Consider the following 27,142-nt stretch of genomic DNA (forward strand, 5'->3'; position numbering starts at 1 on the left):
GAGACATCCCTATGGATACCAGTAGACAAATAAAAAGAAAAAGTTGTTATTCTTGCTTACTTGAATATAAGATTATGATTTTGTTGAGCTATTATCTCTATAAGTCGGTTTTGGAAATCTCACAAACAGTAAGTATGCAATAAATGATTTTCCTTATAATAAATGAATTTACTTAAATTAAGAGCTCCATTAGTTGTTTTTATGATTTTTATCAACCTTTTTTTTGTATCGGTGAGTTGTGTGATATTTTTACTAGGCTAGTATAGCTCACCCTTTCATTAACAATTTCAGATCAAGAGGACTAAGATTCAGATTTCGATCAATAAGGGGGTTGTGAATAGTTTACCACTCGGACTCCCTTCAAAGGCTAGTAAAGTTCATCCTAGCATACCTAGTTGTTTACTTTTCATTTATTTCTTGATTTTTCGCTTGTTTTTTTTAGAAGGGTCATTCCCGTAACTCTATTGGGTATTCTAAATTATTGTGTAAGAAATGTAAACCTTAAATCTATTATTTCGCTTCCGCATTCAATTTATAATTTATTTTTTTTAGGTTATGGGTCGTTATAGTTGGTATCAGAGCCGCGTTCCTCAGAACCATTCCTTACATAAAAACTTAAAAATACAAAATACGAATTATTGCTCAACCCTTCCTTGTAAAAAATAAGTGCAAAGACACGAGGAGATGAGATCTCTTACCAAACAGGGTAGCCCGAGACTGGTCACTTCGAGATGATGTTGATCGACTCCTCGAGATTTTAGAGAGACTCATCTCTGTCCAGTAAGCCAGGGAAGAGAAGAGGGAACTGTATGACCCTCCACCACCTCCACAATATAAGCCACCCCTACAACGAGAGCATCTAACGCCACCTCGATGTAACCCTGCTCCTTCGTTATATCATTTGACACTGTCACAATACAATTTATAGCCCCCACTATATCATCCGGCATCGCTACAGGGCAACCCAGTCCCTCCCTAGCAATATCTTGCCCCTCTTCTACGGGACTCGATTTCACCCATGATGGACCTGATAAAGATTGACACAGGGGACCCTAATGTATTTCTAAGAGTAAACTGGTTAGTGACGTATCACACCACCGTGGATTATTTTCATGAGAAAAATTGTATTTAAGCCTCCTAACGAAGAGTTATTTACAAGCTAATAAAGGCTTTGAATATTATTTCCTTATAGCAATTTCCTTGTTACATAGTGATTTAACTCGGTTATTTTTCCTAACTAGGAAAATCTAAGAAAGAAAATTGCATTTTAGAGATCCCCGTAGTATGAGATTTTCCGAATGTGTTTTCTGATGAACTTTTCAGACTACCAGTGGACAGGAAAGTTGAGTTCACTATTAGATCTTCAGCCTGACACACAGCCTATCTTAGTTTCTCCTTACTGCATGAGTCATGTAGAGATGGAAGAGTTGAGAAAATAGATTAAGAAAATTGCAGGAGAGTGGGTTCATCTAACACAGTGTTTCTCCTTGGGGCACTAGAGTCACATTTGCAAAGAAAAGGAAAGTGACGTTAGGATCAGGTATTGACTACAGAGGGTTTAACAGGGTCACGATCTAGAACAAGTACCCCATCCTCAGGATCGATAACCTTTTTGATTAGTTGCAGAGTGTCAATGTCTTCTCTAAAATAGACCTACGTTTAGGTTACCATCAGATGAATATCAAAGTAGAAGACATTCCCAAAACAGCTTTTCGAACCAGGTACAGACACTATGAGTTCATGATCATTCCATTTGGACTAATAACGCATCGTTATCTTCATGGATTCGATGAATAGGATTTTCAAATAATTCCTGCATTAGTTTGTCATTGTATTTATCGATGATATCCTGATCTATTCAAAAAATAGAGAGGAACATGCTCACCATCTGACTCAGGTTTTGCAGGTTCTCAGAAAAAATAAGTTGTATGCAAAATTAAGTAAGTGTGAGTTCTGACTCGAGCAGACTACCTTCATAGGGCACATCATATTAGGGGATGGAGTGTCAATGAACTCCAAAAAAGTTGAGGCAGTGCTCGGTTAGAAAAAATTGACATCTCCTTATTATCTCGTTTTGGCAATGTTTTTTTATCTCAATGATGCTATGTTGGTTCCTAAAGTCAAAGTCAGTCTCTCAAAATCTTTTTTCAGTTGGACAACTTTGAGATTTGTAGCTTTCTAGGAATGATAGGTTATTACTATAGGTTTATAGAAGAATTTTCTAGTCTGACTACTCATTTGACCCGACAAAGAAAAATGTCAAGTTTGAATGGAACGAGAACTGTGAAAAGAGCTTTTTAGAACTAAAGAAGCAGTTGGCTACTACACCTGTGTTGGCATTGTTGAGTGGGATGGTTGGATACACAATTTACAGTGACGTCTCCTACCTGGTGTTGGGTTGTGTTCTGATGCAGCATGGGAAGATCCTAACCTATGGGTCCAGACAGTTGAAGTGTTATGAGAAAAACTACCATATCCATAACTTAAAACTTGCCGCGATTATCCACGTCTTGAAGACTTGTCGCTATTATTTGTATAGGGAGACTTTACCATATATTAAAAATACAAGAATCAACATGCACGTCACATTTTTATCTTTTCCCAATGACCTTTTTATAAAATTTTCTTATATTTTTCACCTTTTACTTTTACTCAAAAAAGAATTAACTACAAGTAAAAAATAAAGAATATGCATATTCTATTATAAAGTGGAAAAAATGGAACTTGTATGTAGAGGATTTTAATTTTCGGTTCTAAAAAAGTTTTAAGAAAAAGATTTAATTAATGAATTTGATAACTTAATAATATAATGATATTAGAGTAGTTATTAGTTCTATAAACTTTTTATTATATTATAATATTTTATTATAAGTGCGATTAATTTATATTTTATAAAATAATTATAAAAATAAAATATTTTAAAGTGCACATTTCCCAATTTCTTCTCATAATATTAACCATTTAGATTTTTTTAATAAAAAATATGGCTTCATCTCTTTCAACAGAGAAGTTTCCTCCTTTATATTGCTAGGACTTTTCCTTTCCATGCTGTCATATTCACTCCCTTAGCTAGCCACGAGTCACTGAGACAAGGCCAAAACAATTCATGGAATCAAGGTACCTCCTGCGCTTACTCCTCTTCGCCGGCGTATGCCTTCTCTTCCTTCTCACGTGGTTTCACATTCCCTACGCTCCGTCGTCTGCCACCGAATACCTCGACTGTAACACCTACTCTCCTTGGTGCACCTCCAAGAACCGACTCTTTTCCAAGCAAACCAACAAAACTTCTCTCGTCAACAATCCCATTAATCCCACGCGCCGCCGGGACCACGCTTCCGAAACTCCACATCATCCACTAGACCCACTCACCGTCCAGGAGATTAACAAGGTCCGCCGCCTCTTGTCCTCTCACGCGCTCTTCAACTCTGCCAAGTCCCACGCGTTCCACTCCATAGTACTGGAGGAACCCGAGAAGGATCTGGTCCTCAAATGGCGAAAAGGGGATCCACTCCTTCCCAGAAAGGCCTCCGTCATCGCACGTGTGGACGGCGTCTCGCACGTGCTGACGGTTGACCTGAGTACTGGAGAAGTCGTGTCGCAGGACTCTGTTCCTCACTCCGGTTACCCCAGCATGACCATAGAGGATATGAATTCAGCGACGTGGGCCCCGCTGGCTAGTGCGGAGTTCAACCGTACGGTAGTTTCCCGCGGGGTGGATCTAGCGGATCTTGCATGCCTGCCAATCTCGCTGGGCTGGTTCGGCGTGAAGGAAGAAAACCGTCGGTTGATTAAGGTGCAGTGCTACTCCATGAAGGACACTGCAAATTTTTACATGAGACCAATCGAAGGCTTGACTGTGCTCGTTGACTTAGACACCAAAGAAGTTCTGGACATATCAGATACGGGCAAGGGTATACCCATACCCAAGGCCGTCAATACGGACTACCGTTACGACACCGTCGGGGAGCACAATCGAGATATGAACCTTCTCAACCCGATATCCATCGAGCAACCGAAAGGTCCGAGTTTCGTCATAGAAGACGGACATACAGTCAAATGGGCGACCTGGGAATTTCACCTGAAACCCGACGCAAGAGCTGGTATTGTAATATCTCGGGCCAAGGTTCGGGACCCGGACAGCGGGAAGATGAGGGATGTCATGTACAAGGGGTTTACATCCGAATTATTTGTTCCTTATATGGACCCGACGGACGCCTGGTACTTCAAGACGTACATGGATGCAGGGGAATACGGATTCGGGTTGCAAGCTATGCCGCTTGACCCGCTTAACGACTGTCCGAGAAACGCCCAATACATGGACGGTGTTTTCGTGGCCGCCGACGGGACTCCCTACGTCCGTTCCAACATGGTTTGCGTGTTTGAGCGTTACGCCGGGGATATTGGATGGCGGCACACGGAGAGTCCGATCACGGGTTTGCCGGTGGGTATCAGTTCACATAGCTGATGTAATTAATAATTTAATATGTAAGTTTTCCCTTCAAATAAAAATTTTGCAAGGATAACATCAATCTTCTTGTTTGTTATTTGATTTTTTTTTTTGGCAGATAAGGGAAGTGAGGCCAAAGGTGACACTGGTTGTAAGGATGGCAGCATCAGTTGCAAATTATGATTATATTGTTGATTGGGAATTCCAAACTGATGGACTAATTAGGGTTAAGGTTGGTGGAACTCATTAACTACTTTTCGTTATGCTGATTACTATAGATACTGAATAGTATTATAAACACCATATCTATTTTTTTAATGTGATTTAGTTAATCACGTCTTTCCATGTAGTGTTTATATATGGTAATTATACATATATTAATTAATATTTAATTATTTATAAAAGTATATGTTGAAGTGCATGGCTGGCTTGAAGGGTATTGTTTATATGCGTAGACATTGGCAGATTCAGTAAGATATTTATAAAAGCTTTTGTGTGTAACAATGAAACACAGGTGGGACTTAGTGGTATTTTAATGGTGAAAGGGACTCGCTATGAGAAGATGAGCCAAGTGTTTGGGGGCCAAGAAAATGATCTCTACGGCACGTTATTATCTGAAAATGTAGTGGGAGTGATCCATGATCATTACATCACATTCTACCTTGACATGGACATCGACGGCTCAGATAATTCCTTTCTCAAAGTTAATATCCGACGGCAAGAAACCTCACCAGGGGAATCACCCAGAAGAAGTTACCTCAAGGCCGTAAAAAATCTGGCCAAGACAGAGAAAGAAGCACAGATAAAACTGAAACTCTACGACCCGGCAGAGTTCCATATGATCAACCCAGGTAAAACCACTAGAGTCGGCAACCCGGTCGGGTACAAGGTTGTTCCTGCAGGTACTGCTGCTGGCTTGCTTGATCTTGATGACCCACCACAGAAAAGAGGTGCTTTTACAAATAACCAAATATGGGTCACTCCATATAATCGGAGCGAGCAATGGGCAGGTGGGTTGTTTGTTTATCAGAGCAAAGGTGATGATACTCTGGCAGTGTGGTCCGATAGGGACAGAGAGATAGAGAATAGAGATATTGTGTTGTGGTACACGCTGGGATTTCATCATATACCATGCCAGGAAGATTTTCCGATCATGCCAACGGTGACATCAAGCTTCGATTTAAAGCCTGTTAATTTCTTTGAGAGCAATCCCATTCTTCGGATACCACCGAACTTTGAGAAAGATCTACCTGTTTGCAGGCCTGCTGGTTCATCTTGATCAAATCTCTTGTAAAAATCTGCTTACACGTGAAGCACCGGTCGTATTATTATATATAATAATATACTGCATATCTAAGTTTCTCTTCTCCTTTCACCGTAAGCTGGGGTGGGTTAATTAATTACCATTCACGTGTCATGCTCAAAAAATTGAATTAAGAATTCCCAGTTGGATTTCTTAACAATTGGTTCTGAGTTCTGATGTATATTAATATTTCACCACAAATTACGAGCTACCTACCAACATATATATGTAAATTATAGTGGCAACGTGCAAATTTTCCATCAGAGTACTCTGTTCTCTGCTCTCTGCTTCACAAAATGGCTGGAGAGCTGCGAATCTTGGCTTCTTTTTTACTAGCTTGGCGTCCCTTCGCTTGTCTAACCTGACATCTAATGATGTCATTTTTGTTTACCTTTCAAAATTAAAAGGAAAAACAAAAGAATTGGCAAGTCACCAAGAACAGGACGTTGAATAAATTTTAAATTTATCATATAGATTCGATGTGTAAAAATATCTCACTTTTAATGAAAAACTACATAATATGCAATAACAATATTTTTTTAAAATAATTACAATTTTTTTTTTTTTAGGATATACACTTTATATGTAGATCATTTTAAGAGACAGAAGGAAGAGTTACTAAGATAGTTTTTTTATTTAATATGTAAAAGATAATTATAATTTAATATTTAATGTATACTTGAACTAATTTTCTTTCTATATTCAATCTTATCATTGTTGATGTTACATTACTACTATCAAGAAAGTAATGCCAAATTTTTTTTATGTTAAATTAAATAATATTAACTTTGAATATAGTGTTATTTCATTCAAATTTATTTGTATTCTATAAAATTTGAAATTTAGCTAAATTAAATGTAAACAAATTATTGACAAGGTTATGTAACATAAATATTAAATCACTTTTAAGTTACATGAGTCATCTAAAATAATTATTTAATTTTTAAAATATGTAAATGCTTATGTTAATTACATATCTAAAATAATTATTTAAAAGTCAACTCTCTCATATTGTGTGTAATATTTCGTAATAGATGAGTTTTATATTATTCTATTGAATCATTAGACTAATATTTAGTTTTTTACACCCATCTCAACCAGTGATATATTTTCTAAGTAGTAATTGAACTGTAAACTATATATAATTCTCTTCTATAACTTTCAATTTAGTTACCATGACTTTTCTTCAAAGCTGATATCAGTTTGATATCTTCATGATAAAATCATGACTAAGTATAATAAAAGACAACTATCACAAAAGTTTTAAAAGAAAGAAATAACCCTTCATAAGATAGATATTTAGCTAACAAATGCACCATTATTGAGGATGAAGTAGTATGTAAAGAATCATTGTAGGGAAAGTATATGAGATATGATGGAGGTTTAGTTGCTCTTGATAACCTTCGAGGAACAATATTATGATTTAAAGGTTGAAATTGTCATTGTCAAGGACAACCATCATAACTAAAAATAGCTTTTGAGAATTAAATTTTGGGACAATTGAAGATAATGGTAAAATAAGGTATGGAAATAAATTTAGGACTTCAACTTCTAGATTGATATAATGAAAAAAAATAATAATATTTATGAAATACAACATTATAAGAAAGAATATATATTTGTTGTGCAAATTAAACAACTTATATCTCTTGACTCTAGTTAAATAACCAAAAAGCACATGTTTTGTAACGACCCCGGAAATTTTAAAATGAAATATGTATATTAAAAAGGTCAAATGCGGAAGCCAAGTCAAAATCTCGATTAACATCCCTTACACTGAAACCAAAAACGTGCTCAAAATATAAAATATTAAACTAACTAAAAGAGAAACTCGAAAGTAAAAGCTATGAATATGACTATGGAGTCTTTAGGCGTCCCCTTCGTCATCTTCCTGCGGAACGGGCTCGGGAACAATGTCTTCCTGATCTGAAATGATTAAATAAGGAATGAGCTACACTAGCCCAGTAAAGACATCACGATATCTCACCGTCACGGAGGTAAAGGTGGGTAGAAAACACAAAAAGACCAATGGAGCATAATTTACAACAAATCTTTTTATCAATAATAAAACCTTTACCATCCACTTATCTCGGTGAAATTCATAAAACAATATACGAAAGCAATAACATTATCATCATCATGAAATCATATAAACTGTATAACATAATATTTATCACGCCTTTTGTAATTCAATCATTACACAACATATTTTTCCTTTTTTACCAGCCTACTAGTATCTGTGGGGATCCATAGGGGTCCCGCTACCCGTGAACCTTTAACATTTACAACCTGATTCCAGGGCCGTCCCCATACCCCGTCCGGTATGGGCGCCAAAACTATAAACCTCAATACCATGTCCGGTATGAGGGTGAAACGGGCCGTCCCCATACCCCGTTCGGTATGGGCGCCAAAACACATAAGGTCTCCATACCCTGTCCAGTATGAGAGACCACAATCCCGGTAGGATTCCCTACGGACCCGGTCCGTCCACCATCTCTCAAGATATCTAGTCAGGCTGATCACATTATACAATTATCAATTTATATAACCTTTCATTCCCCTTTTCCTCAGTCAGCATCATTAATTCACACACAAACAAGCAAAACAGTAATTTATGTCAAACAAGACAACATACAGCATCGGTTACTCAGTCATTCAACCCATAATCAATAAAACAGTAAAATATGCACATGAAACTATGAAATGAAAATATCAGACCTCATACTGCATTTAAAACTGTAAAATAGGCCAAATAACAGTTAACCGACAAACACACTAGACTCGGGCTCCATTAGCGACCTTAAGCAATTTCACATATTCGTTGATTCAAGAAATACCGTTTTATCATTATTGAACTTTAATACCGTGATAGGAAATAGGGTGAGGGGTTCTTACTCGTTTCGGGGTCCGAACACGGCTTCACAGTGCGCCTACAGGTTGTCCCTAATTTTTTCTGAAATTTTCCCGGGGAACTGAAACCCACTACTGGTACTTGCACGTGTTCTAAAAAATCCCAAATTAGACCCAGGGCCCCTTCTGGCCAATATCGCAATTCCGGCACGGCGACTCCGCCGTGCTCCGGCGACGGCGCCACCGCTTGCGGCGGCGATTCGCCTCGGATTTGCCGTTTTCGATCGTTTCCAGCCGAATTCGGCCACACTTACATCGGTCCCTGTGATAAAACAAGCCTAGGGCCCTCGGGGGGCCAAAATATTGCGAAAAATCGAAGCTTACCGGCGGCGATGCTCTCGAGTGCGGCGGCTCTCCGGCGAGGTTCGTGTTTTGGTGTTTCGGCTCCGATCAACCTGTAGAAAAAAGAATGGTGATCACGGTGATATAAAAATTGCATCAAATGGAGGCCGGGAAGGGCCTCATCGGAGGTAAAAACCGAGGAGGGGCGCGACGGCGCTGCTGGGTTTCGGTAGTATTTTCCGGCCGTTTGGCCGGGATTTTGGCTCCGATTTGGCCACAGGGGAACTCAGCGTAGAAAAACGAGTCGGGGGTATGAAATTTATCTCGATCGGCGGTCGAAAATCTCCCCGGTGCGGCGGCGGGTGGCGGCGGCCGGCTCCTCCGGCATCTGGTTTGTCTTCTCCAGCGAGGGCAGGCGGCTAGGGTTTTTGTGGTCAGGTGTGGGGGTTCTATTTATACCCTTTTGCCTTTTGATCTCAGCCGTTCATTTTAATTAAATCTGGACCGTCCGTTTTTGATTGAATCTAGGCCGTCCGTGCGCGTGCATCTGGGCCGTCCGTGCGATTGCATCTGGGTCGTCCGTGCGCACGCTTGATCTGAGCCGTCCGTGCGCGCGAGGACGCATCTGGGCCGTCCGTGCGCGCGATGACGCATTTGGGCCGTCCGATCGCGCGTACACGGATCGCCAACATGGCCCGTCCCCGGGTCGACGTGGTCTTGCCACGCGGCAGGTCCTGGTTGGCCAGGGCTGCTGACTGGGCCGCTGACGTGGCTGCTGACGTGGCGCTCTCTTTTTTTTTTTAAATTAAACTTAATAAATAAAATTAATAATAAAATCACAAAAATGGCCAATTGTTTGGGCGTTACATGTTTACATTCAAGATCAAATTTGGATCTATAAGTAATTAAAATAGAAGTAAAAACAAGACATCCAAGTAGTTGGATAAATAAATGATTGAAAATTTTTTTATAAATTAATTCATAAGAAGACTTATTGTGAAGTAAATGAGAAGACATTATTAATTAAGAATATTGTAAAAGTCATACACTCATTTGAAAACTATAGAGGTATTTTGGATAGAAAATACAAGGCTATAATGACATTTAACAGATATTAATGTTCATTTTCTAATAGAGAATTTTGTTACAAAGTTTCCGAAATACAAAAACATTGATGCAAGACTTCATTCTCATTAAGAAATCGATGAGCAATAATTTAGGTGCAGCTTCATCTCAATGCGTTAATATGACACTAAAACTGTCTTGTAAACCATTTTGAAGAAAGATAGAATTCCAATAATATCGTTAGATATATTCTTAAGAAAATATATACAAATAAAATATATGCAATTATCGACAATTGTAAAAAAAATATTTATATCTATTATATGATGATACATAAAATAGTTTCCATATGTTGTCACAGTATACAAGATTAAATGGATCCTGAGACATGTATTGCAAAACTTAAAGATAAAAGCTTTTGTTTGGCTTGAGGATAAATATGACAAATATCTTTATCTATACACCTATAATTAAAGACTAGTAATTTGGGTTTCAACAATTCAAGTTTATAAAAAGATAGATGTCTTAACCTTTTGTACCATATTTGAAAAATTGCTTCATTGAGAAAGATATGATCTATTGCTACTAATGGATGTCTTTTACGGTATAAAACATAGAGGTCATTTTACTAATTAGAGCACTGTGTTATTAGTTTTTGTCAATGGTAGTATTGTATTTTTCTCTAATGTTCTTAAAAAGAAAGGTATCATTATTATTGGTAGAATGATTTTTTTTTTTTATAAAAAAAAAAATTCTTTATTCACTATTTTGGGATTGTGAATGGATAGTTTGTTGTACTTTAGAGTATAGTAAAGATATCTTTTTGACAATAATGTTATAAAATAGAGAAAAACAGTAGGTCAAAAATCATTCAATGAATTTAAAACTCTTGAAATATTTTAAAACTTTATTCGATAAATTTTAATATTTGCTTATCAATAATAAAAAAAAGTATTTATTCTTTCAACATGATAAAGATTTTATTGGATGGATTAATATTTGAGACTTAAATTTTTTCCTTTATTTTTCCTTTGTAGGCTTGTATAGCTACCATTGTTAGAGAGAGATTTAGTTATTAACACTAAACTCAAGTTTAATTGGAAAGACCACATAAATTTATGACGTTATATGTAATAATCATGTGACAGTTATTTGTGATAACTATGTGGCTGTATCAACAATCACATAAAATAAATATAAACGACAATTAAATTTATTGCTTAAGATATATCAATTTGAATTGAAATGAATTAATTCATTACAAAATGAAGATATTCGAATAAACAGTGTGAAATATATAAATAATTTAAAATAAATATACCGATTTAGTTCCCGATGTCAATGTGAAAAGGAAGCTTGGTACTTCACCGTCTTTCCCCAAGTCACTCTTGCAGCCAAGCCATGACCCACGGCGGAGGAAGAGGCACCAAAGCCATCACTTCCAAGCGCAAAGCCACCACATCCGAAGATAAAACCCTACAGCTAACCAAACAACTTGCCAACAACCTCAGCTCTGCCATCGACGCTGCTTACTCTTTTCTCCTCGAAAATGACCTTCGCCTCCTCCCCTCCCAAATTCTCTCTCTCGAATCTCTCATCCCCTCCCTTCATCTCTCCCTCTCCTCTTTTCTCTCAGCTTCCTCTCTCCCTCCAATATCCTCCTCTCCATCTTCATCATCTCCTTCTTACACTTGTTGGTTCCAGCGTTTCATCGTCTCCGCCAATTCTGATCTTGACCCCCGCTGGGTTCACTGTTTCCGAATGTCCAGGCCCTCTTTTACCCTCCTTCTCTCCGCCATCATCCCCTTTTTGTATTCCTCTCTCCCCGCCATTTCCCCCAATACAGCCCTTGCCGCCTTCCTCTTCCGCCTCGCCCACGGCGCCTCCTTCAAGGCCGTCGCTCGTCATTTCGGTTTTGAGTCATCCGCTGAAGCATGTCGCGTTTTCTACACTGTTTGTAAGCTGATAATTGATAAATTGGGATATTTGTTTGGGTTGCGTTCCGATATTGGCCGCATTGTGGTGGGTTCTGGGTGGAGTTCGTTGCCCAATTGCTGTGGGTTCCTAGGGTTGGAGAGATTTCCGGTTGATGGTAAATTGTTGGGAGAAAATGGGTCAATACTGGTTCAGGCATTAGTGGATTCTGAGGGTAAGTTCGTCGATGTCTCGGCTGGCTGGCCTGGCAACATGAAAGCCGAAACCATTTTGCATCAGACCAAGTTGTTTTCGGCTGCTGAGGAATCCAGGGAGATGTTGAATGGTCCCTCTTATCGGACCAGCGATGGCAACTTGATTCCTCAATACATTTTGGGAGATTCTTGTTTCCCTTTGCTGCCGTGGCTTTTAACGCCTTATGTACGATCCAATGAGGAGGAGGATAGTTTTGGCACTGCGCAGAGGGAGTTTAATGCAGCACATGATCGGGCAAAGGGACTGGTTGATACTGCTTTTGCTAGAGTTCGAGCCCGGTGGCAGCTTGTGGCAGAAAGTTGGAAGGAGCGTATTGAGATTCTTCCATTCATGATAGTATCTTCTTGTTTGATGCACAATTTTCTGATCAAATGTGGTGAACCGATCCCGGATGATGTTGCTGTGTGCTCCAAAAAGGAGGAGTTTTCTGCTTCTGAGGGAAACTTGAACGAGAGTGGGCAGAGGGTCAGGGATGCACTTGCAAAGCACTTGACTCGAGTGAGTTTAAGAAGGTGAATGGTATAGTAATCTTAGCAGCTTGTAGTTTCTCTGCTGCATTTTGGTGAACCATTCTATATAGTTTAGACCTTTTGTCTTGAAATGTTACATAGTTCTTGTGTTATTTTTATCTGGGAAAATTGAAATATAGAGTAGAACTTTGCTTGCTCAATCTTGTGCTGGCAGCTTTGCCTAAATGTTCTTGATAGTCAACTTGCTTAATAGTTGCTTATTAGGAGGGCTCAGGTTCTACTCTGTTTTGGTTTTTGTTTGGTCAATTCTCTGGCTTCAACATTAACTAATGGTGATTCTTGGAGGGTCATTGGATCTCGTGTCTTGATGGAGCTATGGCTATGGGCTGCTCTTTGAGCAGGTTAAATAAAATTTTCAGAGTAAAAATTTACTCATGGTCAAATTAAGTAGGAAGAATCGCTAAACTGTTACACCTCTTTGTTCTCCTCTTATATAGAATCATCCCTTCCATCATCATGGTGATAGTGATCAAATTTGTTGCCAGTCACTTGAAATCTCCGTCTATAAAGAAAAGAAATTTCTATCTTGCATCCATAACAATATGATTGTCCCACAGAATTGACTCCTGCCTGAACCATTTGGTTGCAAAGACCAAATTAGGAATATATCTTTATCTAAACTAATGCCAGCATACTTTTCTTGGTATCACAACAGTGTTTTGTCTAGTATATAACAGCGGAAATGCTGTTAGAATATCCAAATCTGTCAAGCAAAACATTTTTTTTTGCTACTGTGCACGACACCCAGGCAGACTGTTAAGCAAAACATGTTCCATTAGATACTTGGAGTTGGCAATTAACTTGACCTAAAATGGTGGGGTTTACAACCCTGACCTTCTCGTATAAAGATGAGCTCGAAATGGAGAATGAAAATGCAGAGTTTAACTTACAGTATTAGAGATATAGGTTGTTTTATGAGACCCATGAAAGGAGATACGTGTCCTACAATGTTGTTGATTTCTTTCTTTCGGAATTCACAACTCAATTAACAAGGATATTACTGCTGATATAGCGGATCCACGGATAATCTTGGGGTGGGTATGAGGGCGAGAGGAGTCTTCAACTTCATAACAATCCCGAATTTCTCTGTAAGGTCTGCTGACTGCTGTTCGTCGGGTAATTTCCAGTCAAATGAATGTAAGAGAGTGGCAAGTGAATATAACACCATCCTCTCCGCCATTGCTATGCCTGCACATATTCTTCGGCCAGACCCAAAGGGGAAATAATTAAAATCTTTTCCACTAAAGTCCCATTTTTCATTCAAAAACCTCTCAGGTTTGAATTCCAATGGATTTTCCCATATTGAAGGGTCTCTCTGTATTGCCCAGACGTTTACGAAAACCCTGGAGCCTGTTGGAATGGTATAGCCTCCAACAGTGCAGGTTTGGCTGGGGCTATGAGGGACTAGCAATGGCAGAGTTGGGTGCAACCTCAATGTCTCCTTCATTATGGCCAATAGATATGGTAGGTTGTGAATGTGAGACTCTTCCACGGTGTTTTCTCTTCCAACAACCGTGTCTAGTTCTTGCTGCGCTTTTCTGAGGATTTCTGGTTTGTTGATTATTTCTGCCATTGCAAACTCGACTGTGTTGGAGGATGTTTCTGTCCCACCGACTATCATATCCTGTTGGATTTTCACAAGTTATATTCAGTTTAATCTCTTTCTTGGGGTTAAATTTAAAAATGTTTTGACATGAAATTATAATCTTCAGATATCATCTTTTTTCATATATATATATATATATATATTGTAATTTTGTTTTATTTACTTCAATGTGTTCATGTTTTAAGATGTAGACATATGTAAAGAATTTGTATCGCAGTAAAATCCATGCGAGTGCAAGTCGCTAGAAGCAAAAATCATCCGTGTTAATTTTAATTATTTTAATAATTAATAATAAAAAAAAATTATAATGATGATAAGAAGCTTTATAAATAGTTTTAAATTTTAAATATTAAAATTAAGGCATATTATTTAATTACTGTTTAGTTATCTTTTTTTTAAAAAAATAAAATTTTTATTTTTATTTAATTATATATATTATTCTTTTTAAATTTTTAGTTGACTGCATTTTATAAACTTTTGATCATTTATTCATTTTTATTTTTTAATTTGTATCTAGTTAAAATTATATTCTTTCCCAAATACACGTTTAAAGTAATCCGTCAATCTTTTTGACTCGTATATAGACATTCATATTTAATCAATTTGGTTTATGCTAGAGAAAGACTTACCATGAGCAAAGCCTTAATATGGGTGGTCGAAAGTGGAGGCTTCGCATCCCCATCATCTTTCAATCGCAGAAGAAATTGCAGGAAGTCCTTATCGTCTGCTTTACTTCCACCCTCTCTCTCAATCCTCAGCCGTTGATTTATAAGCATCTCAAATATCCCATCAAACTGTTTCGCACAACCATACATCCGCTTCTCCAGTCCCTGCAAATCGAACCGACCCAAACCCGAGAAAAAGTCCGAAACATTAGGCTGCCCCAACAAACCCGTCATCTCCGACACCACCTCCCGAAACTCTCCGCTCACCTCTTCCCTCTCCTTTCCTTCCACCGTCCCACCCCATAGCATGCTTGTAATCACGTTCCACACCGTCAAGAACATCTGCTCCCCAATGTTAATTTCTGACCCCGCCCGACTGTAAATATACCTCGTGGTTTCTCGGACCTCACGGCGACGGAGTGTGTAAACGGAGTCCAAGGTGGTGTTGCTCAGCATCTTGATGACGCACACCTTTCTCAGCATTCTCCATTCAGCCCCGTATGGAGTCCACACTATGTCCGACCCACCGTAGGTTGCGGCCCGACCAGTTGCGGGAACATCTCGGTTGGCAAAAGTGATGTCGTGATCTTTAAGAACTTCACGGGCCAAGTCCGGAGAGGTGATAACGATGCCAACTTTGAGGCCCAGACGAAGCTTGAAAATCGGACCGTAAGTACGAGCCATGTCAGCGAAGTAGGTGTGCAGGTCCGGATCTAGAAAGGGTATGCTCCCTAGCAAAGGGATCCCTCGTGGTCCTGGCGGCGACGGTGAAGTACGTGCCGTCTTGGATTTGACAAACATCCATGAACACCAAAACAGTATAAAGGCAGGAGAAAACCATATGAAGGAGTTCCCAAGAGTTTGAAGGAAATTAGTTGAGATAGGTGTCATGGCGGCCGTCTCAGGAGGAACTTCAAGAAATGAGAAAGGAGCTCGGTAAGGTCGTCAACTTAAAAGAAGCGACCAGAACAAGTATGGTGGCTTGTGGACAAAATAGAATTTCTTAGACGAGGAAGAGCATCTTTCTTGTTCAATGTAACATGCATCGCAAGCGGCAAAATATTTTAGTAGATTTAACTACCGTGATTAATAGATATATATTTCACATGTTATTTTGTAATAATTTTTTGCTAAAAATTCAAAATATGTCAGTGATATTTATGACATCTGCGAACTTAATTTTATAATTTACTGTGAATTAAGAACCATAGAAGAATAAAATTCAAGCGATGGGTAATAAGAATAATGACTCCCACTAAAATATCCCTTCGAAAAAATCTCTAATAAATTTCTTTGATATTTCTGGTTATTTAATTTCTTTTGACATGCAATGTTGTCATGACCAATGCAATAGATGAATGGTTTAAGGTGTATATGAGTGGATGGAAAACAATGGGGGAAGATATGGTTCATAAATAATGTATATTTTCTTAGTGGGTAGAAAAGAACAAGAGAAAAAAAATATATGATATTTTCTCTTCCCTTCCTTTGCTTTTTCTTTTTCACACTCTCTCCCTCTCGAGTAGTATGAGGATTTTTTTGTCTTTGAGTAAAAGTCTTAGGACGTGTGTAAAAATGTTGATAGGAACGAGAGAATGTGAAGTGAAAGTGAAAGATTCTCTCTCTCTCTCTCTCTCCCCCCAAACAGCTAGCTTTCTATTTCCCGGAGCATAGAAAAATCTCTCACAGTTGCAGATTTTGATCATTTTAACTTTCCCCTACTTTCTGATTTGCTGGTTGCATGAGTTAATAGGTAATATGGCAAGTGTTCAGCCTCCATATTAATCAATTAGAAAAGTACGTCCTCAATTTTCTCTCCATGCATGGAGTTGGGAAGTAGATTTCAAATTTGATCCGCACCGCAATACCTGAAAAAAACAAATTCCTAATTTTTACTCTACGAAGCTCTGAACTGAACAAACACTGGAGACGACTAAAAAATTCTAATAGGTGGCAACGACAGTGTCTTATAGCGTCCGAGAATAGAATACCATTATTTGGCCTAACTATGAGGCTTCTAGACCACGTACCTTCTGACAATGACATTAGATTGATCAAATATTAATCAATTAGAAAAAGGGATCTTTTTTAACTATACATGATCACCAACCACTACTCATATTAACTTAAACTAATTCATAATTTTAAGGACTACCTCTGCATTCAAGAGGCAAATTGTCTAACCATGAATCATCCCATAAAGGGGTTGAAGGTTCCAACTCAGTGGGCCACACTGAACTAACGTCTATTTCATCAAAAAATATGGGTTTACATTTTCTGTCCCTACTTTTACAAATTGCCTGTAGCCAAAGGTTGCAGTGCACAAAAACGAAATCATTAAGCCTCTCCAGTTCCGCTTTGTTACGTTTCTTGCTGTGAATGCTCTCAAATATGCTCCAATTCCATTTGCACCAGTGAGAACTACAAGGCTGGCTCAATATCCTTATTGCAACTCTTTGCAGGGTCGGGATTTCATACCCATAGCTTGTCCACCAATCACCTACAACAATGGATTGTGTCAAATTAGATACAACTCCAGGGTGCTTATTGAGCATTTAATACAAAGATTATCAACTAGCCGTGGCCATCCACATTGACACTTTTCCCCAGGACAAGGCAAAGGAGGGAAGTTTTGCTGGGGTACAAGACAAAAGTATATTGTACAAAACTGTTTGACATGTTAGTTTAGCTATTATGCTGCCTCAAGAAATAACATCAAATGAACCCTGAAGTAAAGCATTGTCAAGCTATCCTATTTTAGAAAAAAAAAAAAAAAAAGAAAATGGTAAGACACCAGTCATTCAAGTGTGTGAATAAAAACACAAGTATGGATCCTTAACACCTAAGACCTATATAGCAAACAGTACGAGAAATTATCTTTTCTTCACGTACCTGGGGTGTTCAGTGTCCTTCCCATGATTGCAAAGTCAGTTCCAAGAGCTCCTTGGGCATTTATGTATATTGGATGTTCCTTGGTGATTTCTATTTTATCATTATCTGTTGTAGCCAACTTTATCATAGCTTCTTGAAATCCATTCCTCATTTTTAAATCAACCTTGAAGTTCTGGTTGTAAAAAATTGAAGGATTAAGGAATGCTGCTGCATCATGCAATGATGAGTGAAGTTGCGTATTCCATCTCCGGTTGATTATATCCCAGATTGGCATATATTTTTCTTCAATGCCTTTATAATATGCCTTGACTGAGAGCTTTACTCTCTCTATTCCCTCATACATGTAACCTATAGCAGGCATGTCTCCATCAACAACCCTCAGCATTTTAATCAGGGGTTCAGAAACACTAACTGCTTCATGTGCTGATTTCCAAAATCTTTCCAAATGTAACAAGGACTTAATAGCTTGAGCATCAGGTCGTCTGCTATATATGGATGATAGCCATTCTGAATGGGAAAACATGTGCTTCAAATTGTCTTCTTGAATCACAATGGTCCTTAAGGCGAGAAAATTGGTCACAGATCTCGTAATTTTGGGCCTTATTAATTCCTTTCCACCGGTAAATTTTCTCATCATATTTAAAGTCCATGCATGACTATATATGTACCTTGCAATGGTCTTTGCTTCCTCAAGGACTATACTCACCCATTCATGTTTGCCGAAATCCTCCAGCATCTTATCAATGCAAACCGAAGCACAGGGAGACCAAAACAAAGAACTATACTTGGTCATGAGAAGCCTTCCAGCATAAACATAACTGGCAGCACTATCAGTTATTATTTGAACAACATTTTCTACACCAACCTCCAGTACAACAGACTCGAGCAATTCAAATAAATAGGTAGTGTCATCTTCATGACCTGAGACATCAACTGACTTCAAAAATAAGGTCCCCTTAGGGCATGTAACTGAAAATACAAGAAGTGACTTTGTTCTGCCATCTGTCCAGCTATCACACAAGATTGTGCAACCAGTTTCTTTCCACTCATCTCTAAGTTTCTTATAGGAATCATGTATATCCCCTTTCACTTTTTCTAAGAGGGTGGACCTCAACTTATCATAAGTTGGGGCTTTATAACCTACACCGCACTCTGCTACAGCATCCACCATTTCTTGATAATACATGGACTTAGCAGCACCAAGAGGAATAGAATTATGGAAGAAAAAAACAGCAATCTTTCGATCAGCATCATCCTCCTTTTGCTTTTGAGCATCATCCGGTACCGGTTGGGTGCATGGTGAAGGATGTCGAAATACCAAAGATGGACAACTGCTGCCATCCTGTCCACTAGATACATGGTTAGGGTGAAAACCACCACTAACAGAGGAGCTATTCTGTTGACCATTGGGTATTGTCTTATCGATCTTTGCTTTTTTGGGACTTTTCTGTTTCTTGGATACGCTTAGTATACTTTGAATACAATCCCGTACCTCATCGGGGACTTCAGCACATGGAACAATATCTTTATTTTTTATTTGGGCTAAATGAAACTTCATCCTATAAACTCCTCCACTGAACTCCCGATGGCAATAATTACAGCGGACCTTCTGTCTTGTTGCATCCACAAGGGCACAGTGCTCCCAACAAGCATCTCTTCCACGAACCATTATCTTCTATGTAAATGCCAAATCCATTAGTAATTGAACTAGATGGAAGACACATAAATTACAACAGTTTAAAAGCTAAAAGTAATACTAGTCAATTTCCTAGTTACAGAAGCAAGTACAAGAGACATGACCCAAAACTGCAATAAGGAATTGGAATAAAGCAACCTCAATTGTGGACTTCATTAGAAATTTCCCACTCAGTATAACCATGACATGGTGAAAATTCCTTCCAAAATAATGAAATTGGCTGCTACAAATTCAAAGTGAAATCAAACCAAAACATTCTAAATATCATCAAAGTTACTGGAATGTGAATTGCAAATTCCAATTCCACTTAAAATTCTCTATCAGATCCACTTCCATCCTCTTCCAATAGAATTTTTATTCTCTCCTACTTGATTTAAATATAGATTTTGGAATGAATTCCAAAAACTAGTTCACTTGCTACAAACGGAGCCAAAATATTGAAGCAAGAGACAAAGGCCATTACCACCCACTTTTTTAAACTGGACATGACTTGTAAAAGGACGACAATAACTGAACATATTGAAGCAATTAGAAGACAGAGAAGGGATCCCATGATGACTTGAGAGCTGATTATTAAATTAAACAAAAACATCCGCAACTTAACCATGAGGTACAAAACAGAAAAGGAGGCTAAAGAAATCAGAAAATAAGAGTGCACAACAAGAGATATCTCAGGTACTTGCTACAATGGTTCACCATTTGATTTCACCGTTTCAAATATGTCATGTCTTCTTAACCACAAAAGCTCTTGCTATAATTATCATCACATCAATGCTCTTTTCTATGCAGCAGAAAAAATCTTTCCATGAATTGTCGCACTAACTAGTCCTGAAACTGAAGGTCAGACAATGAAGTCTAGCATTACCCAGAGTATTAACACCTCTGTCAGCAGTTAAGTTACCAGAGCTCATGAACTACACTTCATCCCTCTTCACCTACATGCCATAGACCAATTAACACGAACCATAACAACACAAAATATGGCCCTACAATTAAGCAGATTTTGGCCATAAATGTGAATCCTTCAACAATCAAGCAATACATTAGCAACTGGGTAAATATTACCCACCTCAACTCTATAATTTCCTTCTCTAAACTTAATGTTCAGATCTTCTAATACAAAGCATTTTCAGTAACAGTCTGCATGTTTAAAAATATAAAACCAATTCCCCAGCATAAAAGCACGAATATTTTCCACAAAAAAGAAAAAAGCACTAATGCTTTGGGATTTCTATAAACATACAAACAAATAGGCATCCATGTATGGACCAAATAAGGCCGTTTGGAAATTGGAGAAAGATGGTATCTTCTCTGTCAAGTCCTTTTATCATTATTTGGCCAAGATGAGAATGTTGTGTGTTTTCCGGCTATACAAATTTGGAAAGTGAATGCTCCTCCGAGAATTGCTTTTATTGTTTGGGAGGCAGGTTGGGAATGTATCCTCACTATTGATAAGCTGATAAGGAGATGTCACATTATGGTCAATGGTTGTTATCTTTTCAAGGCGGCAGTGGAATCTTGCAATCATCTTCTACTTTGGTGTCCGGTAACTTATAATTTATGGAATATGGTTTACAGTCTTATGGGCATCAATTGGGTGATCAGGGGTTCAGTAAAAAATGAACTTTGGGCTTGGGATGAGATTGGCAAAAAATCAAAATCTGTAAAACTCATTAATTTAACTATTTTTTGGGTAGTGTCAAAGGAGATAAATAATAGAACGTTCAATGGGCGTGTGGGAGATTTGGGAAGAATTAGATATCGATGGTTATATTCTTTTGGGGCTCTAATTTTGGGGCATGATATGTATCGGTGGGATGATTTTGAGAAAGTTTTGGATGTTTTAACTAGTATATAGATACTTCGTACAGGAGCGACACTCCCTTGGTGTCAATTACATAATACACATTCTTTTTTATTTAAAAAAAAATGTATAAAAATAAATAAAGAAAATAAGAGATAAGATACAAATACAATTAAAAGAAAAGGAAATGATCCCAAAGAAATTTTACCGTAGTTGAATTAAGTAAAAGAAAAAGAAAGTGCCTGAATCTTAAGAAAAAGCCTTCTTAAAAGAAATTGTAGCAGCATAAAAGAACCAAAGTCTTCCACCAAAAAGAAAAAAAAAAGCATAACTCTTTGGATTTATAGAAACACACACATAAACACATTCGTGTATGTACACAAATAGACAGAGAAAAGCAGAGATAAGAAACAAATACAATTGAAAGAAAAGTAAATGATCCAACACATTTTAATGTAATTAAGTAAAAGGAAAGTGAGTACCTTATGTTAAGAAAAAAAGACCTTCTTAAAAGAAATCTTTTTTTGGTGTCAGAAAAGGTAGGAGTGGTTGGAATCTTTAAAAAGTTTGGATCAGAAATTTCTCGAGGAAGTTAAAGGAACCAAGCAAACCAAAAGCCATGGCAATAAATTAGCCTCCTTTCCAAAGCCTCTACATAAGAGTAGGGTGAAAATCATCATCAAAGGGTGTCCACATGACCTTTGTGTGACTCCTTTCGAAAGAGAAAAAAGATTAAATATATAACATGAAAGCACCAAGGAAGTCCCACCCAAAAACAAATAGGCAATTTACTGCTCGGTAGGAATATCAATACAGTTTCCAAGGTCTGTATAACAATTATGAGAATTACCCTTGAACAAAAACACATGCTATGGAAACAAAGATTCCTAAGGAAAAAAATCTTATCCTTAAAACCTTTTTGTCCTTTCCAAATAACCCACAAAGTTGCCAAAGGGATAAGAGTGTCAGCTTCTTCCTGCTCTTATCAGCCTAGATACCCTGCCAAACTCAAATCTTGTCAACCACCAATCCCAATCACATAAATCAAACCAAGGAATTCAAGCACAAATGACCTTTGCATGGCACGTATCCTGCAATGGCGTATACTCTCTTTTATTTTTTATAGCTTTTTTTTTCATTGCACTTCTTTTGCAGAAAATATTTTTGGTTAAAATATTTCTTTAGGATGATAATTACAAAAGAATAAGATAAGTTATTAATGGCATCATAATTTTTTTTTTTAAATAAAGTAATGGAATCATAATAATTTGGGTATGTTTTCATTTCCTATAAAATCAACATATTACATTTTCATTTATTTTCTTAATCAATTACATTATTGTTTTATTTATAACTATTCCCATCTCTATTTATATTGCGTTAAAATCATTTTCATTGACATTCATTATGTAATAGACATTTATAATTATATTTATAATTAATACATACACAAGTACATTTATATAAAAATACACACATATACACATGTATTTATGTGTGTGTATGTGTGTGTGTGTGTAATCTAGAAAATGCTGACTCTTCAACTTTGTCACCACATGACATTAAGACTCTCCAAAAATAAGTTAAAAAATAAAGAATAACAACTGATTCTTTAAAGGTGGGATCAGTCAGTTAAACATACACCGGTATTATAAGGAAAACTGATTTGAAAAAGAATAGTATAAGATGGATGGGAAAGGTATTCATCCTATGGTACAGGCCTCTTAATGATGGCTAAGAGTTTTCTACGTGTTCAAATGAAGTTAGCTGAGCAAAAAACTTCAACACAAGATAACTTAAAAAAGAGACGAAAAAAACCTCAGTGTAAGATAACAGCAACTCTCCCAAAAGAAAAGAACCAAAGACATCATTAAACAGGAATCCAGAAGTCTTTTGCAGGTTTCACAAAGCATTATCTAATCATAGCCAAAGAAAGAAATCCAAACAGCAGCAACCAACCAAATATCACCAAGTTCAAAAATTTTAAGACACTTTACTCTAATATCCGCCTAACCACCATTTAGCTCAAAAGGTCAAAAACTACTCTTAACCCATGGCAACATCACAATCATTATGCAGTTAAACAAAAGGATGCATTCGTTTAAGTTCTCACCCACATGCAAAAGAGATTAATTTGAATAGAAACACCCAGTAGCCAGATCACCCCTTTTAATCAACATTTCACGAAAGATAAAAGAAAGGAGAGATGGAAAACTGAACTCATGTCACAAGTAAAACAAATAATGAAGAACAAGAAGATACTAAAGTGGACGTATTTTGATAATAAGGGATATTTATGTAATTGTAATGTCCATGTATTATTAAGGTATTTAGCTTATTTAGGATCCGGACTTATTAACTATAGGCTTATTATAAAATGATTTATTATTTCCTATTTAATTACAAAACTGTTTAGTTTTTTCTATTATAGAGTTATTCAATTAATTAGCTTAGTTTCCTATTTATTAGATTTTCTAGATTGACTTAGTTATTCAATAATTAGATTATTTTCTTATTTAGTTCATTTTCTCAGGCAGTGAAATAAACGGCCAGACAAGCTAGATACTCCCTCAGAATCTAATCAGCTAGTAAAATTGAAAAGGGCAGCGAAATAAATGGCCAAAGAAGCTAGATACTCCCTCAGAATCTAATCAGCGAAAAAGACACCACAATCACGATCCTTATTTCGTGAAGGATTTGATCAATAACTGGTGAGGGGAACATGCATATATTCAAACCCACGTGCTTCTCAAGGACAGGCAAGCAAAGTGAACGGACTAAAAACACTACATTTTATGGATTTTTCTGTTTAATACAGACTTCTTTTGCTCCAATATTTTCAATTTTTCTTTGATACATATTACATTAGTATGCAACAAAAGCCTTTGGCTAAACCATTAATATTGACTCCCAATTCAGCAAGGCCAGATATTCATGAACATGGAAATAAATCTTCAACAACAGGCAGGTGAGGAAAGAAGCTGTTATGTCAAACAGATCATTCACATGAAAAGTTCCTTGATTACTGTCAAAAATCGGAAAGAAGAAATACAACTTTAAACCAAAAACAAAGACCCTTTCTAAAGCATAAGTCGAGCAGAAGTGAATAAACTAAATTGAAAGTGGAAAGATCATTAACTTGAAACAGCAAACTGAGCACCCCTAGGGCATTCATAATCTATCTTAAAAGTGTAGAGAACATTTGGGGGTTTGTGATTGCTTATTTCATGCTTACAAGTAACATTAAGCACTCTACTCGCATCTCTCGTTTAATAACATAAAAAGCAAGGTGCTAACAATTTTCTTAAAAATGACATTAAGAAACTAAAAAATAAGCAACTCATTATGAAACTTTTTAGCTTGTATTTTTATCTAACAAATTTACTTAACTAACTTCTCGTTATCCATTTAGAATTAACAAATACACAATAATATTCTACGATATTCGTAATAAATATATGCAAACATATTATTGCTTACTTTTTGAATAAGATGTTATGAATAATTCAAAGCATCTACTACTTTAAGCACATCTTTAAACAATCCCAAACACTCTCTAAATCATCCATATTCATTATTGATCATGAGCGTATGCAACAACAAAGAGAAGATAAGTAAACAACAGAACCTATCTGAGATGGCATCCACACATGCAATGATCCAAAATGAAAAACCAGCATTAGGATTGAACTCAAAGACCCAAGGCCATAGATGAAGACATTGCAAATTTAGCTGTATCATTCACCAGATTCCCAAATAATGCATACCTACTCTTCATTTGTATTAGCAGTTACAAACTATAGTTCCTAACCTAATATTTTCACTAATCACAGACTTGAGTTATCAGGATCCTTACCTAAAAATTAAACTTGAGCTCCCTTTTGCTGTGAATAACTTTGAGAAATCCTCTTCTTCCTCCTTCCTGCCAGCTTTTGATTCTTTCCTGTTCCTTCTTCCCTATTGAAGGTCTCCCTTAATTCTCCGACCCTTGCTTTCTCCTCTTCGGGATTTTCAGCCTCTAGATTTTTCTCGATTTCCTGTCTCCCTCTGTGCGTCTCCCTTTATTTGCTCTATCTCGTTTTTTTCTAGAGTTCCAGGATGCTACTCCCCCGAGACTTTTCATTTATGTATGCAAAAAGGACTACCCCTCAAAAGCCCAAAAGATTTCTTCTTTATATCTCCACTCTCTGCTTCTCGAGTGCAATTGCCCAGTCCCTCCCGCCCGCTAGCGGAGCTCCGATGTTCCTCTCTCTCTCTCTCTCTCTCTCTCTCTCTCCTTTTCTTCCTGGTCACCCAATTGTTGCAACGGATACAGATTTTTTTCTTCAAGCTTTTATCTTCTGTGTTAATTTCCCCCCAACTCGCGTGCGCTTTCTCTTTCCACCACTTCAATCATATGGTCCAGATGTTACGACACCTCTCCGTCATCTTCATCACTCAGCTTCCAGAACTTCGAGAACGTGTGTGCATCCTCACGTGATTCTCTCTCTCTCTCTTTCTTCACGGTACTTCCTCCCTTCAATTTTGCATGAGGAAATAGGATCGACGAAGAAAATTATGGGCCACACCCGCCAGTGTGGATGTCAAGAAAAAACGAACCGGCAGTTCAAACCGGCCCGGTCCATTTATCCTGATGGGCTGTATCATGTAAAACTCAATTAATAAGTTCTGGTTTGTCCGGCTCAGACCGCAGCTTGAGTCCAAATACCTGCATAGTTCTACCTAATTTCCTTAAAAATACATGTGGTAATAAAATAATATAACATCGTTAATTAAATTACTTAAATTACCAAAATTTTAATATATAAATATGTAGTCCACAAATTAGTTTCAACCAGATCCATCTCTCTTAATTAAATTTACGTTCATCTTTTATTTTTGTATTTAAATTCAATGAAAACTTTTGAATTTTTAAAATTGTCATATTATGCTCTTATAATTATTATTTTAAGTTGAACAAAATTATTCTATGTATATTTTTCTAATCGTTATCTATATTTGAGTTATATATAATTCATTTAATTTAGTAGATATAGTGACCTTTCTATCGTTTTTTGGGAAAATAATTAAAACATGATAAATCAATTCTTAAATTAAAAAAGTTCTACAGAAATTCTAATTTTTTTTTTCTTTAAAGTTGGTCCAGTGATAAAACTTAAAAACAAGTTTCTATGTTTAAATTGTTGCCCATGACTCATTTTGCTTATTATAAAAATGTTGGTATAAAAAATATTTAATTAATGTTTGAAACTATTTTTATTATTAGAAATTATTTTTACTATCATATACAGCACTGTTATTTATTTATTTACCAATTTTAAAGTATATTTATACGTACATGTATGTATATATATAATATGTATACATACATGTACTTGGTATCTTAAACACGTTTATATACTCACTATAAATTACTTAATAACTCAATTAACAGTTAAATATTTTATTATTGATTGCTCAATTATACTTCATTAATCAGGTGATAAAAAGATACCAATTATAATATAACATAATATGACCTCTATATAAAAATATAAAAACAGTAATTCTGTCTCCAACCTATAATTTTTTATTAAAAAAGAAAAAAAAACATAAAATCCATCTATAGTTAATCAATTAATTAACTAATTAATATGTAAAGCAACATTTTAGAACATTCAAGAAGATATAAAATTATCATGCATGTAATAAGATAGCGTAGTGATTCAACGCAAGTACGACAAACAACAAGGTTTAAATCATCGTTTAAAAC

General features: G+C 36.8%; 4 protein-coding genes across 6 annotated transcripts; 2 read left to right on the forward strand and 2 right to left on the reverse strand.

Moving 5' to 3' along the window:
• The first annotated feature begins 2,985 nt into the window (after window positions 1-2,985).
• On the forward strand, window positions 2,986-5,804 carry LOC110817534 (amine oxidase [copper-containing] gamma 2-like). The gene is made up of 3 exons (XM_022046124.2): window positions 2,986-4,441; window positions 4,566-4,679; window positions 4,962-5,804. Exons 1-3 carry the CDS (start codon window positions 3,107-3,109, stop codon window positions 5,724-5,726), a joined length of 2,214 nt encoding a protein of 737 aa, XP_021901816.1. The 5' UTR covers window positions 2,986-3,106; the 3' UTR covers window positions 5,727-5,804.
• Window positions 5,805-11,318: 5,514 nt separating this feature from the next.
• Window positions 11,319-12,867, forward strand: LOC110817521 (LOW protein: nuclease-like protein). The gene has a single exon (XM_022046107.2). It carries the CDS (start codon window positions 11,409-11,411, stop codon window positions 12,711-12,713), a length of 1,305 nt encoding a protein of 434 aa, XP_021901799.1. The 5' UTR covers window positions 11,319-11,408; the 3' UTR covers window positions 12,714-12,867.
• Window positions 12,868-13,483: 616 nt separating this feature from the next.
• CYP706A4 (cytochrome P450, family 706, subfamily A, polypeptide 4) lies at window positions 13,484-16,071 on the reverse strand. Its single transcript, XM_022046106.2, has 2 exons — window positions 14,963-16,071; window positions 13,484-14,351 (listed from the first exon to the last, which is right to left on the reverse strand). Exons 1-2 carry the CDS (start codon window positions 15,887-15,889, stop codon window positions 13,725-13,727), a joined length of 1,554 nt encoding a protein of 517 aa, XP_021901798.1. The 5' UTR covers window positions 15,890-16,071; the 3' UTR covers window positions 13,484-13,724.
• A 1,048-nt stretch (window positions 16,072-17,119) lies between these two features.
• On the reverse strand, window positions 17,120-25,898 carry LOC110817506 (uncharacterized). 3 transcript variants are annotated; one of them, XM_022046077.2, is made up of 4 exons: window positions 25,247-25,898; window positions 21,873-22,041; window positions 17,891-19,565; window positions 17,120-17,498 (listed from the first exon to the last, which is right to left on the reverse strand). In XM_022046077.2, exons 3-4 carry the CDS (start codon window positions 19,557-19,559, stop codon window positions 17,143-17,145), a joined length of 2,025 nt encoding a protein of 674 aa, XP_021901769.1. In that variant the 5' UTR covers window positions 19,560-19,565; window positions 21,873-22,041; window positions 25,247-25,898; the 3' UTR covers window positions 17,120-17,142. The 3 variants fall into 3 exon arrangements, with proteins under 3 accessions (XP_021901769.1, XP_021901768.1, XP_021901767.1); XM_022046076.2 differs by lacking the exon at window positions 21,873-22,041 and having other exon boundaries at window positions 17,891-19,562; window positions 25,247-25,897; XM_022046075.2 differs by lacking the exon at window positions 21,873-22,041 and having other exon boundaries at window positions 25,247-25,897.
• Between the last annotated feature and the right edge of the window lie 1,244 nt (window positions 25,899-27,142).

Source organism: Carica papaya, chromosome 4, assembly GCF_054855325.1.
Source record: "Carica papaya isolate Zhongbai chromosome 4, ASM5485532v1, whole genome shotgun sequence".
NCBI lineage: Eukaryota > Viridiplantae > Streptophyta > Magnoliopsida > Brassicales > Caricaceae > Carica > Carica papaya.